This window comes from Branchiostoma floridae, chromosome 15 (assembly GCF_000003815.2).
Source record: "Branchiostoma floridae strain S238N-H82 chromosome 15, Bfl_VNyyK, whole genome shotgun sequence".
Classification (NCBI taxonomy): Eukaryota; Metazoa; Chordata; class Leptocardii; order Amphioxiformes; family Branchiostomatidae; genus Branchiostoma; species Branchiostoma floridae.
This window is the reverse complement of record NC_049993.1, coordinates 12,759,447-12,775,526: the sequence shown is the minus strand read 5'-3', so window position 1 is coordinate 12,775,526 and position 16,080 is coordinate 12,759,447. Positions and strand designations below refer to the sequence as shown.

Below are 16,080 nucleotides of genomic sequence, written 5' to 3'. Positions count from 1 at the left end.
CACAAAAATATCAATATTGACGATATTGGTGACAATGCAAGGAACCTATCCTCAGCAACGTTAACCTAGTTTCAAATATGCTACCTGTTTACTTTGCCTGGGTTTGGCATTGCAACCATGGCATATTCTCGAGCAATGAAATAAAAATTCCTGGATATGTTATAAAATTTGACCACAGGCTACCCATACCTAGATACTGGCCTCAATAGCAGGCTTTCTGGGCCTTTTTCCGTTTTCTTTTTTTTGAAGGTGAGGCTCAAAATACACTTTTGCTGGCCCGCCGGTTTCTTTTTGTAGTACGAAAAGTAGCGTTTATGGTAACGTTAGACTTGAACAAGGCTTTAAAGTTTAATGAACAAACGGGTTTTAAAACCACGACTTAATGGTTCAAGAATCCAAAGAAATTATATTGATGCTAGAGTGTTGACACAGATCTGTTTTGGAGGCTAGCGGGGCCAGCCCGACTCAACCGAGTCTTTCAACCTTCTTGGTCAAGGTCATAGCAGTACAGACCAACAAACGCTGGTCAGTGATTGGCGATGGCCCAGGACAAGATGCACTGGAGAGGCTAGAATTTCTGGGTACGGCACATGATAAACATGACACCTGAGCCTACCAGACCAGTACTTGAACATCGGCATAAATGTGTTTAAGACACATGATGAAAGAAGTCTTGGGATTCGGAGATTTCTTGAGTGGTAAGTCTGATAGGTATCCCCCTTTTCTCTCCAAACACAGTTTTCTTTTAATTTCGTCGGCGATGTCTAGACTTTAATTGATGATCCTTTTCCCATCTACACCGTCACTTTTTCTTACAACTCTGCTACATTCTACATGTTTCTTGTTGTTCTTTGCACCAATAGTGTTATTGTTATTGTACTCTGTACTACTAGTATGTCTCAAATGAAATTGATAGAATGAAGAAAAAAATGAAAATGGACTAAGGAGACTGTTTCATACCCATATCAAATAGACAATTTTGAAAAAAGTTGACTAAAAGCAAAAATAGACTAAGAAAACTGTTTAGTAGGAAACAACTTTTTTTTAACGTCATGATCATTTTCAAACATTGCATATGCGCAACTTCACTTGCATATCACAGAAAGTGTATTTTGTTCATTGTACACAGCAAAAGTATCATCAACTTTTGTTCTGTGTCAGCAAAATTTTCCCTTTGCAATGCAGGTGCGTACCATATCTGCCCAAAATGAACTTTGACTTTTCGATCATTCTAAAATCTTGGATGGGTTCTTTATATAACAACCCTGTTAATAATTCAAACACATTGCTATCTTTTACCAGAGAATAAACTTCTCCAGAGCAACTTATATAATCATTTGGTTTCTATGATATTTCAAGATATCACATGATTTTCATATTTGCTCCTGCCAAGGAGGTCTTTCAACCTCCTTGCTCCTGCGCGGCAAAAAAATTAAGAAAATCGCCCCTATTGAGCGAGTGGTATGTTCTACTACACTACAACATGGCGACGGCTGACCCTACTGAAGCTGAGTTCCTCCTCCCAGACAACATCCTGACGGAGATTTTCTCCTATTTACAGATCAGAGATCTACTCCGTATGGCAAGGTGTGTACTCCCACTTTACATACTTTCTAATAACTTGTAGTAGCTTCGCTTTTGTAGTAACATTCGCGGAGTACGTGTAGGGCAGGCTGGGACATGTAGTAGGGCAAGAACCAGGAAGTGACGTTCAAGTAATAAAAGTTAAAAATATTAATTTCTCACGTCGATTGCATGTTCAGAACAGTGATATGTCGAATATAAAATACTACGAAGATGTTTGAAAGGATCCTCAGCCTTCGTAATAGATTTTTTATGAATAATGGGTCGCAGATTTAAAACATCACATCAGATCATAGTCTGTGTAACGCAAACTCCGCTATCCGGAGCTTGTAGACTCCTCCCCATCGGCGCGGCAATGTACGACGGGCCTGAGAAGCGCGATTAAATCAGGCTAATCAGATCAGACGTCATCACATCTGATCATCTTCGTTGCTTTCCTAGTATTACCTACTCTCCAAGTCGTTGCTTTCCTAGTATTACCTACTCTCCAAGCAGAGGTTGTAGGGGAAGATTGTGACTTGATGGGGGCAGGCAGACAGAAAATGGGGCATATGATAAGAAAGTCACAATTTTCCCCAGCAATATCTGCTTGCAGTAGCATGAACAACATCTGCTAATCCACCAGACTATCTACGCTGGCTATGGGGAGAATAATTCACCTTGGAAGTTTGGCAACTTTAGGGGAGCGGGATTTAACCTTCCTGCAGACCAAGGGCATTTTATCTCCTTGCGCATAGCCTGGAATCAAGCCCTGTTTATATAATAGCTTTGGTCTACTCCCGAAGGTCGCTACCCCACCAACAAGTGACCTAAAGTTTGGGAACGTATCAAAGCTAACAAGGCTGGATTCCAGGCTACCATGCGCAAACTGACACTCTCGGCAATCATTCCCCATTTTGCGAAATTCTATGATCCACTGGATACTACTACTACTACATGTACTAGTGTCTACATACGGTAACATACCTATCTCTTTTGTTGTCATGGAATGTTTGAGGCTTGAGATTTCAGAAGTGTGAGTCTTTGAATAGTTCACAAGTAGCCCTTTGTAAAAAAAACACCTCAGAGCTACATTCTATGTCTCATCCCCAGAGTTTGTAAGAGGTGGAAGAGGCTAGCCTATGAGCGCCCCCTATGGAAGCGTGTGAACCTTGCACCCTACAGCAGGCGGCTGGATGGACGTGCCATGTGGAGGATCGTCAGGCAGTTCTTCACACCTTCCCTCAAGTCACTCACACTGGCTGGCCACCTGCACAGGTAAGCAACAAAATTATAGGGCCTAGGAAAAAATTTAGAGTAGAGTAGAGTAGACATCTTTCGGTTGAGTGGGAGTTCACACCCCATGGAACTGCTCCTCATCAGTTGTTTCTTCCCTTCTACATTCAGCTGACTGTGATGTTTGGCCTGTGGGGACCATCCAAGGCTTTGTAGTTGTACACAACTGGGTGGTTCTCCATCAGTCTGTCGAGTCTTATTTTGAAACTGTTTACTGACGGTGCTGATACCACTTCTTCTGTCAACCCGTAGCACCAAGGAACCACTCTACTACTGAAGAAAGTCTGTCTTCTGCTGTTGTTCGTTGCACATCTTGTTAGGCATAGACTGTGACTGTGTGTTTCCTGTTTCAGTCCTGAACTAGAGAGATAACATTTGCAAGCAAATATATAATGTTCACCTTCACATGCTGTTGTGTATCACTGATAACTGTTATGATTATTCCAACAAATTTCTAAATGTAGTGACCCATGCCCCTCTTGCTTTGTGCTTTATGATATACAATGTTCATGATATACTCCCACAGTGGCAGGACCGGTGAGATCGTGTCCACACCCCTGCTCCTGGAGCTGAAGTCCCGCGCTCCATCCCTACAACACTTCTGCATCACCACGGCCGACCTCACTGCCGTCAACCTCTCCGACCTTCCCGAATCCCTCTCGACCTTGGAGACCAGGAACTGCGAGATCCCCCCGCGCTGGTTCAAGTCGCTTGAACTGGACGGAGCCTTCCGGAACCTTCGCGCCGTCGACCTGAGCTGCTGCAGCCGCGTCTCCGACCCCGACGTGATTGACATCTGTCATGTCTCGTCACTGAAGGTCCTGAAGCTGTCCTGGTGTTACAGAGTCACTGATTCGTCCGTCCAGCACCTATCAGAGAAGCTGACACAGTTGGAGAGGTTAGACTTAGAGGGGTGTAAGATCACGGACGTTAGCCTACACCACATCGGCAGACACCTGAAGCACCTGACATTCCTGAACGTGTCCCAGTGCAGGCAGGTGACTCAGGCGGGGCTGGATGGTGTGAAGACGATGTTAAAGCACCTGGAACACCTGTGTCTGGACTCCTGTACGCCCATCAACATACCTAATCTACCCACCTTGTAACACCTGTTAGAGATATGATTGTATACAATGTACAGAATGGTCATGACTTCTCTATTCGGATTTAGAGTCTCAGCAATTTTGATTGTTCATTCTACTATTTATATCAATGAGCATTTTATGGCTTGGAGTTTTTTAATGTAAAAAATGTTGTTCATGCCATTTTTTAATGTGTCATAGAGTCAATTTAGATTTTTATGTGTGCTAAAATTTCAATCACTTCTTTTCTATGTACATTACAATGTTAGACATTGTGCGATGAATTTTAACTGAATCCAATTGTTCAATAAAGGTTTTCAAAATTCCAACAGATCACAACACTGACCATTTAATTCATCTGCGTCTAGGAAAGAACATAATGAAATTTATTAGATGAAATGTTTTTAAATGATACATTCAGTTCAGTTCAGTTATGGCATACCATATACCAGAAAAATCATCAACTGTTTGGATATCAATATTCATGGTGTACACTACGGAAGACTGAAGACTAAAGACTGAATGCAGCTATAGGACTTTCCAGACTATAGATGCAGAACCCAGTGACTGGTGATGATGATGACACTACAGTATGAACTAATAGGTGCTATGTAACATGTTTATTACACAACACAAATCAGTTACTAAATCTTATGGAAGTTAGCCATTAATAAAATCAGTCAGCACTTCTTCCAACTCACATAGAACGAGTGCAATAAAAAACGTCCTCTAGTGGATTTTTCATGAATTGCTTTAATGCAGGTAGAGCACTATACATTTGATGTCATCTGTATGAGTTGCTGTACTTGAGTATCACTTTTTACAGACTTCCTAAAGGCTAATGAAACAATTTTCAAGTCTGGTGGGTCATATGAACAGAGTTGAATGTCAAAATATCGAACGGGAAGAAGATGGATTATGAAGAATACTTTTATCAGTAACTTGATCGTAGAAAGAATTTGAATAGTCCTTGTCACAGTTCTGTCCAATCAATGTCTGCCTAATTCTGGTGACACAGAAATATGATCCTCCGTAGTTACATCACGCATGGTAACGTTAGACTGTAGTTGTCCGTTTTCAAGTCCAATGTCCTAGTGTTCAGAAATAAAGTTGGAATGTTCTTTTCTTTTCTACGGATTGACTGTCCTGGCCAATTATACACAATTTTCCCCCTCGAATTCTCGCATTTATATCCCTAGTTAGTACGGACAGGAAGGCCTGGTGGAGGCTACCCTGATCTACGATCAGACGTTTAAATAAATAGGCTCTGTCTTCTTTAGGGCGTCTTTTAGGCGTTTTTATCGGGATTCCTATATTGTCAAGTTGTCTTTTTTTTCGCCAACCAAGCCACAAAATAGCAGGTCCGATAAAAACGCCTAGCAAAAGACGTCCCAAACTCACCGGAGCCTAACCTCTGCTTCGAGAGTAGAGTACGAGAGAAAGGAAAACCTCACGCCAACCGCATACACACTAACGCCACATCTCCAGAAAAGACGCTGGAGCAGCATATTCCCGGTTTGGAGCTTTATTCGAGCCAACACGCAAACATGTTTCGTTGTGTGGCTTCTTCAGTGCTCTGGGCTCTGCTTGGAGAGTAGAGAGTAGAGGCTACAAACACAGTGGGCTACAAACTACGTGGACTTTTTATCGCGCCAAAACACCTGTTGCTGGTCTATCACTGTCAGACGGTGGGGAGTCTGGGGCCGCCGGCTCTCGTGTGGCTTCTGTCGTCACACAGTCTGGCAATGCGCTGCTGCAGACACCGGAGGTTGTCATCTAGGTCACACGTCAACAAACCAGGGCCAGGCAGGATCGACGAGTTTGCACTTCTCTCGCACGAAAGCAGCCTTTCGTGACAACTTTGTGCATAATACTGTATCATTCAATAAACGCTAAGATATTATATATCCCCAACTAAGCAGCTGAGTGTTAATTTCAGTAGAATGAGAATGTCGTATTAGAATATCAGAAAGACAAAGGATTGGCAGCGTTGTCGTTGGGAGCTACTACTACTGGTATCGTGGATAATAAATTTTGTTGTGGAAGTCTTAAGTACAGTTCAACATACTTCCGCAAGAGGCCGCTGTTGTCCTTGTAGTTATGAATCTCACTCAGCTATCAATAACGATTATTAGTGTACACTGCAATGATTTAAAAACAGCTGAACAGATGAAAAGAAACATGACCACCTAAAGCCTTGGCAACAACATTTTCCAAAAGTCCTTGGCAAAAGTCAAAGCCAATCGTAGCATTGGAAATCGAAATGGCGGGAATCAATTACCATGACGTCAGCACCCCTGACAGAGGCCATTAATTAGCACGTACCGCAAATAATCATGGGTGAGCATCAAACCATCAAAGAAGCTGTCCATGTAAAACTGACATGCTAAATTGGATGCTGAGTAACGATCGCACACAGTTCTGCAAGCTACTCTATAAACTTCTCTCTCTCTCTCTTTCTCTCTCTCTTTCTCTCTCTCTCTCTCTCTCTCTCTCCCTCTTTCGCTCTCTCTCTCTCTCTCTCTCTCTCTCATGGACGATTGAAATGTAGTAACTCGTGATGGCTGAGATGATTTTACTTTTTAATAGAGCTTGTTCTACGGCTGAATGAGTTGACGAGATCTACAATAATCTGGTCTTCTTTCCCACGCATCTCATGATAGATCTATCCATCTAGAATCTATCAAAATGTTATGGTAGCAATCATGCGCTTCGCCCTGAGTGAGTTTTAACGAGATTCTGAGCTAAAACTGACGCCAGGGTCCATTAGGAACCCATGTAGACGCACCATTGGCGGTTTTTACGCTCCAGTTCCTATTCTGTATTTATCACCGAATGCGCGGAATGAAATCCTAGGCTATTAACCCCTCTGGTGGAGTATTATATATTGAAGGTTACTTGAGTGCACTTGAAGGTCGTCGCACTCGTCGTGACTGCGCTGTCTTCAGAGCAAACGCACTGAGAAGAAGAAAAAGAAGATTCAGGAGAGGAAACGGAAACGCATCGTGACTAGAGATGCTCAGAATTCATCTTCATTATGCTTTTCTCTTCCGCCATATGATGCTTGTCCCATAGTACAAATGTATTTGACTTCCCTACACTTTTGACAACTGATCGCACAACATATAGCAATCTGTGGGGTTACGTTTGAAGGTCCGGCAATGCCGCGTTTCAAGATACCTCCCGATGATTTTTTTTCTTTTGTAGGAAGAGAGTATCAGTCATGGATTCGAATATGGAGCGTAGTAGTTTGTTTGTGCGAAAGAGCTCCAATCGACTGTCAGGGCCGCTTTTTTGTGTGGAGAATCAGATTTATTTATTTATTGATCTTATAGAGTGGTCCCTTCAGTGAGCACAATACCATGCAAAGTGGATTGTCCATGCAAAATGTGTCTTGCCTTATAGTTTTATATACTTTTTCAAGTAGCTAGTGGTAGTGTCAGTAGTGCAATAAAATAATTATTTTACGTACAGAGGTTTGACGCCTGAAGCACCCTCATCGACACGGAGCCGATGACTTTGTACGCCCCCTTCCAAAACCTTAATTCCAATGATCTTCCAAAAGGCCGATGCGACTCTATGATTTTTCCCAGTCGTGAAAAGCGTCCACAGTGCCGAAAATACATAACAAGTATCCTACTTCACCTAAAAAGCGGAGTTTCAGCTTTAATAGTAGTTTTGGTCGAACCAATTGCAAGGAAAGCTAACATCTACATCCCGTAGTTTATATGCGCCATTTGCGGTAGTTTTGATTTTGTGGTTGAATTGATATCGAGCCGAGGTAAGATGAGAAGCACATGTGGTTACTGAGATCGTGTGCGGGGGAGAGTCCGTCTGACCACCGGCTGTACTGCTGAGCACATCGATTGTGGGTCAGTGATGGTCAACGTGATAAACTAAGAGAGCAACCAACCAAGAAACCAACCAACCAAGAAACCAACCAACCAACCAAAGAAACAAACAAGCAAACAAACAGCCAATAAAGCCCCGGTCACAAAGCGCGTACGATTCCTTGCGATTCCTTCCGATGCGCAGGATAATCGCAGTGCGACGTAAGTCGGAAGAAAATCGGAAGCAATGGTTTACGTATATAAAGCCGTGGTCACAAAGCGCGTAGTGGATCGTACGATGAGGTCATAAGAGCGTGCCTGTGTCAATCGCAGTGAATCATAGTACATCGGGGAGCGTCGTATGGCGAAAAATAGAGCTGAAATGGATTTTGAACATGTTCAAAATTTCGCTATCGTCGTAAGGTTTTATTTGCCCCCATAGCAGAGTTCATTACGGCAATTTTTGTCTACTGATGAGGTTATAGATTTATGATTTTTTAGTATGTTGTGATGGTTTCAGTTTTACCTGATATTGTCGATATTGACGAAAAGGGGAAATATATCAGTCGCAACTGCCACAGTCGCAACCAGAGAACAGCGCGTCACGCACAGGTGATGCAGACAATAGTTTGATCGCTTCATGCACGTGAGTTTATAATTAGATCAAATCTCAGCTCTCGTCGGTCTTGGCACTCTTGGGTCAGTTTACCATAATCGTAATAACCATGGGGACAACTCGAACATAAAGGCAGGCTCTATGAGTCGGAAATATATATGATATAATGCTTATCATTTGATTTTTGTATGATGGCATCTTTTTGTTGATAGCATATCATGATACGATCTTCGAAAGAGCCTGACACGTAGAGCCGGCAAGCAGGCCGAGATAACCATACCAGTACTCACGCTTGATTTGAACTTTTGCTTGTAATATTGTTGTCATGGTCTTTTTTAATTTATTTTTACAGTTAAAGATATTATAGGAAGGTATTTAACAGCTACGTCCACATGTTTGTTGGTTAAAGAAGCACAAAAGCGGTCAGACGGCTATACAGAAGAGACACAAGTGAAAAATCGTGCGACGCTGGAAAAATTTTGAACACCATCCGATGCGTTGCGATGGCTTACGATGCTTACGATTTTGTTGCGATGTACTGCGCTCATCGTACGATATGCGGAATAGTCCATCGCAAGGAATCGTACGCGCTTTGTGACCGGGGCTTAAACAAACAAAAAACATTAAACGATAAAATAAACAAAAAACGTCAAACAAACAAAAACAAACACATTGTAACAGTTGGGTTCAAGTGCCAAACAAACAAAAACAAGCAAACAAATTACAAGAAAAGACGTTGAAAAAAGGAGTTGTAACATTAACATCGGACTCTTCGGAGTTCGAGCGCCGAAATTGACCAACCTAACATTAACAAACTGATAAGTTTGGTATCCTCTCACTTTGCGAATGCTAACGTTACGTACGAACCGCCCGACCGAAATGCACGCACAAGTTAGCATAGTCACGGTCACAGCTAATCAGAGTGAACGGTAATTGACACATTGACAACCGTACAAAAGAACTGACGAAGACATATGTGTCGCTCTTGATTCCCCTACTCATGTTACTGATAAGACAAGAAATTGAAGAAAGCAGGCGCTCAGTCAGCAACCCAGGTGTAAGGAAAACCTGACAGAATGCACAAACAGCTCTATGGCCCTCTATTTGAGACTCAATGTATCACTCTCTTCTTGGAAGCATTTCAGTGTACAAAGAAAACGCAAATGCATGTGTTGAGACATGTCATAATGCAAACCATCATTTCTTGGCAGGCAATTTGAAGAAGTGAACGTTTTCCCTTGGGCAAAACGTGATAACGAACGAGAGTGTTGGGGACTGGGGACGAGATGGGTGACGTCAATGGTCACGTGTTGGAGGTCTCGTATGTCTCTGTGCTTACTTCCTGCAGCCGCAGCCTGGGTCATGGCCGAGCTGGGAGGTGGAGTGTAGGTCCCCTTCCCTGTCCTACAGGCGCCGTTAGGGCTCGACAACGCCATCAGACCCTCGTTCACGGAAGATCACCGTTAGATCGTATAGTACCGAAGCTTCTGAAGACTCTCGCGGGCGAGATAGGGCTTCAAACCACGCCATAAATCCCCTCTCCACATCCCCTTGCAACAGGAACCCATGCCAGGCCCCCGCAACAGTAAATCTGGAGTTTGAGCGCACGGGATTCCCCTTCGCTGGATTCCACAGAAGTACCACACCTGTCAGACGGTAAGGTATCCAGACGATGTCTAGGAGGGAGACGCGCTTAATTTGCACATATATTGTGGGATAGTTGTCCCCGCCAGAGCGGCGAGGGGCTTGCACGTTGACGTGCCTCCGCATGCCGCCGGGGCTGCGCTTTCCTGTCGCCTGCAGCGCTCCGCCAACATAGCTCACACCGCACGGAAGCTAGCGAAGTTGGCCATTTCTTTAATTTTTTTACGGAGTTAGCTCAATCGGATACTACCTGAAGTCTTGATATTTTGCCTGACCGGTTATTCTCTCGGTGTGTTGAGAGATTGCTGACGGGATATTCCGCGTGGCCAGTGTTTGCGGAGCGGCCTCAGACGGTAAACTTTGCGGCCGGCAGCATTTTTGTGATGCCAAGATGGCTGCCCTGTTGTGGAAATTGTCGTTTGACACAGCCACAAACCGCCCCTTATTGACAACTGACCATCCCGAAATGTTGCTGGCACTGTGTACAGTGTAAACCAATCTTCACAAATATTTTATAATCTTCGAGAAATATTTCACAAAAGTACGTGTCAATTATAATAGTTCACCGCAAACATGGATGACTTCAGCAAAAAATTGAACTTTTAAAATTTGAAGGAAGTGCTTAGTATACTTTCTCATACTCTCTGGCTGTTTGAACGACTTTTCGAGAAATTTTACACTTGGATGATGTTTGCTAAAACATTGCTGCAAATGAATCTTAGTGTCAAATAACTGATGTCCACAGCATTTTCCCAGTGTTGCTCTTTTTTTTCTAAAATAATGCAACAGGTTTGAATTTTTTCTGAATTTTAGAATTTAGTAAATCGTTGTGTTCCAAAGTTGATAGTTAATACTGATGCAGACACTGTCTTTTGATTTTTGCAGAACTTTTGAGTAACCGTGGATGCGTGCATCGTAATGGCCACCGGAGGAACTGACGCCATGGATAGGGGAGTGGAAGCTGCGAAATATCGTGCACTCTACCGCTACGACAAGGAATCCTCGGAAGACGTAAGCATGGAGGTTGGGGACATCCTTGTCGCGAAAGGACCGTTCACAGACATTGAGGGTACAGTTGAGAAACCAGAAGGCTGGTTGACTGGACGTAACGAAAGAACAGGCGAATCGGGTTGCTTTCCCGGTACCTACACTGAATTTGTAGAAAGATACTTCGTCCCCGTGGCCGTGCCAAGACGTCCGCCAAGGCCTCCGCCAAGACCAGGGGCTCGAAGTAGTGAAGGTAATGACTCAGGATTTATAGGCTCGCCCGCACCCGGAGTAACACTTGGAGGTAATGCATGTGTTGCTTTGCACACACAAACACTCACAAATATACTAACTCAGAATTTATACAAATTAACATAATTTATGAAGCCATGCTTACAACCAGTACTTGATGCTAGCTTGTCAAGAGCATTGATAAAAGAATAGAATGACAATGGCTATTGTCCTAAGACTTGCATCAAATTCATGATTCATCATTAGCTAGACAATGGCTCTACTGTTTGTTTGAGATCATCTTGTATGTTACAACACTGCTGACAGCAAGTTTTGAACCTGTCTCTATTGTAGTTTAATAATAGTTAGTTTGAACTTTCCCACACTTACCAATACATTTCACATACATATGATACTTTGCATCTGTTATAATGATGTACTAGTAGGCTGCATTTGACAGCAAGTGGCACAAAGTTGAACACTGCTCCAAAAGAAAGTTTTGTTATTTGTGTGGATTCCCCAATGCTTTATATTTATGTCTGTTAGGTAAGACAAATTACATAACCTTATTCCTATTTTAAGGCAAGAGTTTTTGTTATTTGTAAGGACATGGCACAGGGCTGTCCCATGCTTGTGCGGCTATTTTGGGGGTTGGGATTTGTCAGGACGTGTTACAGTGTAAACTGGCGTCACCCGCTATCCTGACACTTGGAATTCCCCGCATTTTATCCACAAATCGCAGACCACAAGTGCACTGGAATCATACGTTATGTGGTTTTGTGTTCATGGGACTATCTACTCTTTAAATTTGGACTGACCACAAAATAGTGGGTGTGGATGTGGTGACGACAACTATGTGTTACGTGTCCTTGTTGAGGTAGTAGCAGTTCTTCCTGACTTAGCTCTAAACCGAGTAGAACTGCAGCTACCGTCCTTGCAAACTTTTGCGGCGCGCCGGCCGGCAAGCTGACATCCCGGCCTATTCACGTTACTTCACCTGCCACCAAAGGTCACCCCAGGCTTTCTCTGTAGGCATTTGAATAGTGGAACTCTTTCTATAGAGGCCCCCATTGTTAGGCGTGCAGAGTAAATGCCCTTAGCTCAAGTTTCCCCGGCTGTCTGCAGACGCACTTAGCAACCAAACGATAGGTAATTTTTAACCTAGAGGGGAAAGATGCATGGTTTTTGGTTGTACCAGATGTGACTGTTGTTGAGCTTGAAAAGAAAGGAAAAGTACTGGAGGTCTGAATGTTGGTATGGTTGTTGGACTGGATAACAGTGACAGGTTGGCCCCCGGGGGTATCATATTTCAGCTCTTGCAGACTGGACAGACCTGGCCCCATTGGAGTGAAACGCATTCTTTGTTTGACACACATATTTGAGGTTTTGCGGCGAACTTAGCAGCTTAGATTGGAGAAATACTAGGGATGAAATCGTTTTTGTGACCATCAGCAGCCCAGTTGTTTCTGTTTGTGAGTTTGTTTGTCTGGGTTTTAGATGGTTTTCATGCCTAATTCAAGCTGGCAGCCAGGTATGTGGCTTGGGGTGACTTCCACAGGAAAGCCCCAGATGTCAATCATCCTGTAAAGGTTAAAGGTTAGAGGTAGAAAAGAGGCACTTTCAGAAAACTAATGTAACGGTATAAAAGTAGCCATTCTCAATTGAGGTGAAGAGTCGTGGTTTGCCAAGCAATGGAAGTTTGCTATGTTTGGCATTTTCAGCCAAGAAGAAAGAACAGTCATTACACAATTAAGTGTGTAGGGTTCAGAAAACTGTTTTCTATTATGATAATAATCATAATGGTCATAGGAAAAATTTTTATCAGTGACAGCAATGAAGGAACCATGTATTTGTTGTGGTTTTATATTATCTCCTGATCATGATAGAGCATGAAAATCTCAGTGGTCTATCAGATAGTCATGTTACATATCTCTTGCTTGCTCCTCCCACTTTGAGACTATAGACCTTCTTATCAGTCTCCTGTTTTAATTGTCTGCACAATTTAAATTTCTACACTGTTTTTCTTATCACATGGATTAGTCTATATCCCCAGAGTAGAAAGTGTTTAGTTACTGGATCTCGCCCCTCTGCAAAATTTGAGTGGACTATTCCACTTTTCTTCTATTTTTGGCAGGCTGCCATGGTAACATGCCTCCCACAGATGGAAAAAACCAGAGTCCTCTCTCCATCTTGAATATTTGTTCACAGAGGGCAAAGTACACTACACATCTGGTGGACTTATCATTATCAGCCCCATTTCTGTTTGAACTAGGGCTGGCGTGGTGAGCTGAAAATTGCCTGATTTTTAAGATAGGGAATCACGTGATTGACTATGCGATCAATGAGTAAAGGGATTTTTTTTACTAAAGGCAAACTCTCTTGCAGAAGTAGCAACGGCCATTTTGTCGATAAGATTGATTTAGGAACCTAAAACAGCTCTGGGAATGAAATAATTGATTTAAGGTGGAAGATCTTAATCATAACAGCACCACTGGCACTACTGCCCAGTCGATATATAGGTCAGCATTTACGTAAGAAATTTGGAAGGAAATTTGAATATTACAGAATTTAACAGAATTGAAAGGATTTGATGACCATGTTGATAGTTTGGAATGGATTAAAGATGTTTAACAATACATTGTAAAGGCCTGTTCACACTAGACCCAGTATTACACATATCGTACAAAGGGATGTAAGATTTATGAATATTTATGAGAAGTTCCTCCCACTCCTAAAGCCTTGCAGAAGGTGAAGGGAGGTCAAAGGTCAGGACATGACTAGGCCAAGAAGCTAACTCCCACTGTGCTACTCTGTGGAATTATGCACATAAATTAGTTATTATGGAAAAGAGTTATAATATTTGACAGGCATATTAGCTATTCTAAGAACTGGTCTACAAAAGATAAGTCAGTTTAGGACTTTGGATGTTATTCTTTTGTCTCAAAACAAAGAAGTTTGTTTAGAAATGTTGTTGCTCACAGATCATATTGCACCCCTATCACCCCAAAATCTTGGAATAGAGTACTGGTAATGCACTCTCTTTGTACAAGAGGGTTGGCATTGAAACATAAATAGCTCCTTCTTGAAACATGAAACCCCCAACATTGGCCATTGCAGACTTTTAAATAGAACAAGTCCTAATTCTATTACTGTATTTTCCCAGTGTTGCACTGTACTAGAAGGTCGCCGCATCAAAGGTTTTCCTAATCAGTTTATGCATGCAATTTTGTTGGGGACTGAAGTTTGCTAGGTTACGAAGTCCGTTTTGTAACACCGGCGGTTTGACTTGCGGTCTCCTATCTTGACCCACTTCTAAAGACTTCTTGCACATGGCCTGACAGAGTTTACAAGTTGTAAAAACAAAGCAGTGCCAACTGTCCATTTGATGGACATTCCAACTGTGCCGTTGTTTATATGAGTTTCAGCACTCCATAGCACGTTTGTATGTAGTTGCACATTGCTGCCTATCCCAGATGGTACTTCGCTCAAGACTTGTTCCAAGAAGGTTGTTCTGATTATCTGAAGTCTGTGTGTGTCTGTGAACAGTATAGCTTGGAAAGACGTGGATGTTTTTTGTGATATTTGGTATGCTAGCTGTTGGCAAAAGGAAGGGCTCCTTTACCTCTTTGCATAATCAATTAGAATAAAAAATCTTAAGAATACATCAATTTGCAAAAGTGTGAGGTTGCAAAACTATGGTTTTTATCTGTTAGCATAACATACTAGTACATAATAAGTTAATGGGAGAAATTTGGCTGGAATTATGCCCATTTGAATTTTGATGCAAAAGTTGAAATTATTATATTCCTGCTGGAAAGAATAGCCACTCCCCACTGTCTAGCTGGCTGAAGGTGAAGTCTTAACCTCCACCGCACCTTTTCACAACACGTGTTGCTTCAGGGAGAATGTGTCCTTTTTCCTCTCAATTGAATAGACCTGCATGGTTGCATCCAAATTCGTCTTTAGGGCTTCTCACAGAAATACAGTCATTTTTACTTACAGCTCATGGAACACATTTGACAACCACCAGACACCTAAACATTCAAGTGCAGTCAAATGTAAAGATGTGTCTATTTCTGTACCTAACCACTGTGTAGAAGTAACATTTAAATTTTTGAAGTGGTCTGGTTGGTTGTGAGGTAAAACCAATCAAGGATCACCTTGTGGGCATTTGGTTGATTGACAAGGTCTTGAAGTGTGCAGTCACCAAAGTTATGTTTCTTCTTCCCGTCTTTTCCATTCTTGCCAAATTACTACAGAATGCAAATTGCAAATTCTTTATCACTTCAGATGGCCCATTTTTATGGCTTCCTTCACACAGATATATCACGTTTTACTGAAGTAAAAGTGCCTGTCAGAATGCTCAGAAAAAAAGCTTTCGTTGAATCGACTATTTAGGTGCAGGAACAATGGGTTGAAGACAGCCTTCCAAGGACAGATGGGGTCTAATGATATGTTCGGTTTCTTCCATTCATTACTTCCACACATTAAACAGCAATGTTGATGTTATGTAAAAGAGAGCTTCAATCATGTGCCCTTTTTTATGAACAAGTGTTGAAACTATAACTGAAATTATATTTTCCAAAAGAAGAATTGGACTCAGTGACTAAATTTTTAAAGCCCCATGACTAACTAGTCACTAAGCATTACCCTATTTGTTATACTTACTTTTGAATTCATTCAGTCTTTCCCCTTAAACATATACTTATACATGTATACTACCATATTTGTACTACGTTTGTGAAGATTATACATCCAGGAATATAATGAAAAGATGAAAGTTGAATCTCTACTTCTGGATAAATCAAATTTACTTCAGACGTTCAAACGA

General features: G+C 42.1%; 2 protein-coding genes across 7 annotated transcripts in view; both read left to right on the top strand.

Moving 5' to 3' along the window:
* The first annotated feature begins 576 nt into the window (after positions 1-576).
* Positions 577-4,277, top strand: LOC118432573 (F-box/LRR-repeat protein 12-like). 2 transcript variants are annotated; one of them, XM_035844203.1, is made up of 4 exons: positions 577-698; positions 1,562-1,587; positions 2,677-2,841; positions 3,386-4,277. In XM_035844203.1, exons 2-4 carry the CDS (start codon positions 1,580-1,582, stop codon positions 3,963-3,965), a joined length of 753 nt encoding a protein of 250 aa, XP_035700096.1. In that variant the 5' UTR covers positions 577-698; positions 1,562-1,579; the 3' UTR covers positions 3,966-4,277. The 2 variants fall into 2 exon arrangements, with proteins under 2 accessions (XP_035700096.1, XP_035700095.1); XM_035844202.1 differs by lacking the exon at positions 577-698 and adding an exon at positions 1,150-1,385 and having other exon boundaries at positions 1,417-1,587.
* Positions 4,278-9,690: 5,413 nt separating this feature from the next.
* Positions 9,691-16,080, top strand: part of LOC118432571 (phosphatidylinositol 3-kinase regulatory subunit alpha-like) — a 47,059-nt gene continuing 40,669 nt past the window's right edge. The window contains exons 1-3 of one of the 5 annotated variants that reach the window (XM_035844195.1): positions 9,691-10,043; positions 10,629-10,633; positions 10,918-11,322. In XM_035844195.1, the coding sequence (XP_035700088.1) occupies positions 10,950-11,322 (373 nt within the window). In that variant the 5' untranslated portion in view covers positions 9,691-10,043; positions 10,629-10,633; positions 10,918-10,949. Of the gene's footprint in view, positions 10,044-10,113; positions 10,385-10,628; positions 10,634-10,916; positions 11,323-16,080 lie in introns of those variants that run through there. The other 4 variants (XM_035844193.1, XM_035844197.1, XM_035844196.1 and 1 more) reach the window with 4 other exon arrangements.